General features: G+C 31.6%; 1 protein-coding gene across 2 annotated transcripts in view; it reads right to left on the bottom strand.

The window, feature by feature from the left end:
- LOC106867958 (tyrosine-protein phosphatase non-receptor type 23) overlaps nt 1-1,619 on the bottom strand; it is a 108,264-nt gene that overhangs the window by 45,278 nt on the left and 61,367 nt on the right. For both annotated transcript variants that reach the window (XM_052969842.1, XM_052969843.1), the window contains exon 11: nt 1,480-1,545. In XM_052969842.1, the coding sequence (XP_052825802.1) occupies nt 1,480-1,545 (66 nt within the window). The remainder of the gene's footprint in view (nt 1-1,479; nt 1,546-1,619) is intronic.

Below are 1,619 nucleotides of genomic sequence, written 5' to 3'. Positions count from 1 at the left end.
ATATATATATGGCGGACATGACTTTTGTTTATTCATAACGAACATTGGGTGAGTGCGTTCTTTGTATGTAATTGAACAATAAATGTAATAACTAAATTGTACAACTCGTTGTGTTATCTCTACAAGTCATCCGAGGGAAACATAACAGATTCATTTCAAAAACAATGACAGTGATTATTAGTAATCAGCAATATCAATCAATGAAAAATTGAAAAACTTAGCTTTTCAAGAAGGTGTGATATTTATGCTTTTCAATAAGCATAATAAAATGCCTTCAACTGATAGAATGAAGTCAAAGACTCAGCTTTTTTGGGTCTTTCAGAATTCTACAACTGAAATCTTTGTAGAATCTTTCATTGCAGGTATGTTATTCCGAGTTAAAAACCCATGAATATCAACTTAGTCTTTTAGACTATATAGCAACTCTGATCAAACAAACCTAAGATCAAGAGGTGCTCCATCCATAATCCTCCTGTCTATTTAGATGTATGTAGGATTACATTAATGTTCCTTTTCAAGCCAACAAGGTGTTTTTCAAGGAAGATCTTTCTACTATTTCTAGCAGTAATTCTGTAAGAGAATAGGATAAAAGGTAGCAAATCAGCATTGATTGTCAATAAACATCACTCGTATCCATGTAGAAAAACAGAAAAATTAGCATTTAATTTTTCTCCTACTGCTGAATGTACCTTGGTCAAGCAACCATGTAAAGGATTCTTCATTAGCTTAACGTAATAATTGTTTTGTGCAGGAAGTAAACCCATGTTGCTTGCATGGAGAGTTCTCTATCAATGAACCACTGATATGTAAAAATAAAGTTATACATGTTCATATGTAGGAAAATATAGGAAGTCAATAAAATTTCATAGTTGAATAAAATATCTACCATGTTTTATGAGTTTAATATTATCTTATATTTTTTACTTGTTTCAGTCATGAGAGTGCAGCCATGCTGGAGCACTTAGCTGAAATGTTGCACATCGGCTGTCAATAAACTCAATCCTTCAGCATTTAAACCAGCCAAGATATTCTACCTGTTTTATGTTAAAACTGGCCAGATCTGATTTCTTACACAGACATTCTAAAAAACTAACAGTGACCCCATCAAAATCTCATAGCTACAAGATAATGCATTATCAATTCAAAACAATGTAAATAAACAAGCATTACTTTTGACAGAATAAGATGACTGCTAAAGGGTTAACTATATAAATGAGCATATGAAGCATCTCTTGAAATTAACACCCTAATTAAGTTAATAGGAAGGAGCCTCTACATAGTTACTCAACCTACAATATGCTGATGTAATATTTTTCAAATAATGCTGTCATTTTAAAAAGAGAAAATACATCAGATAATGTACTTCCAGATTCACTACAATTGGAAAAAAAGAGGAAGGTAGTCATGGCTGAAGTGTTTTTGGTCAGGACTGACCTGGGACTAAACAACAAAAAGCTTAATTCAAAAGAGGTTACATACTCTAGTTCTTCATTCTTTTCTTCAATCATTCCAGTTAACTTTCGAGAGATTTTTGCTTTTTCTTCACTAAAGAAAAGAAAAAAAAATCAATTTCATCTTATATCTGTAGCTCATGAAGTTATTTAGTATGTTTTTTTTTT

This window comes from Octopus bimaculoides, chromosome 1 (assembly GCF_001194135.2).
Source record: "Octopus bimaculoides isolate UCB-OBI-ISO-001 chromosome 1, ASM119413v2, whole genome shotgun sequence".
Taxonomy (NCBI): domain Eukaryota; kingdom Metazoa; phylum Mollusca; class Cephalopoda; order Octopoda; family Octopodidae; genus Octopus; species Octopus bimaculoides.
This window is presented reverse-complemented; position numbering and strand designations above follow the sequence as displayed.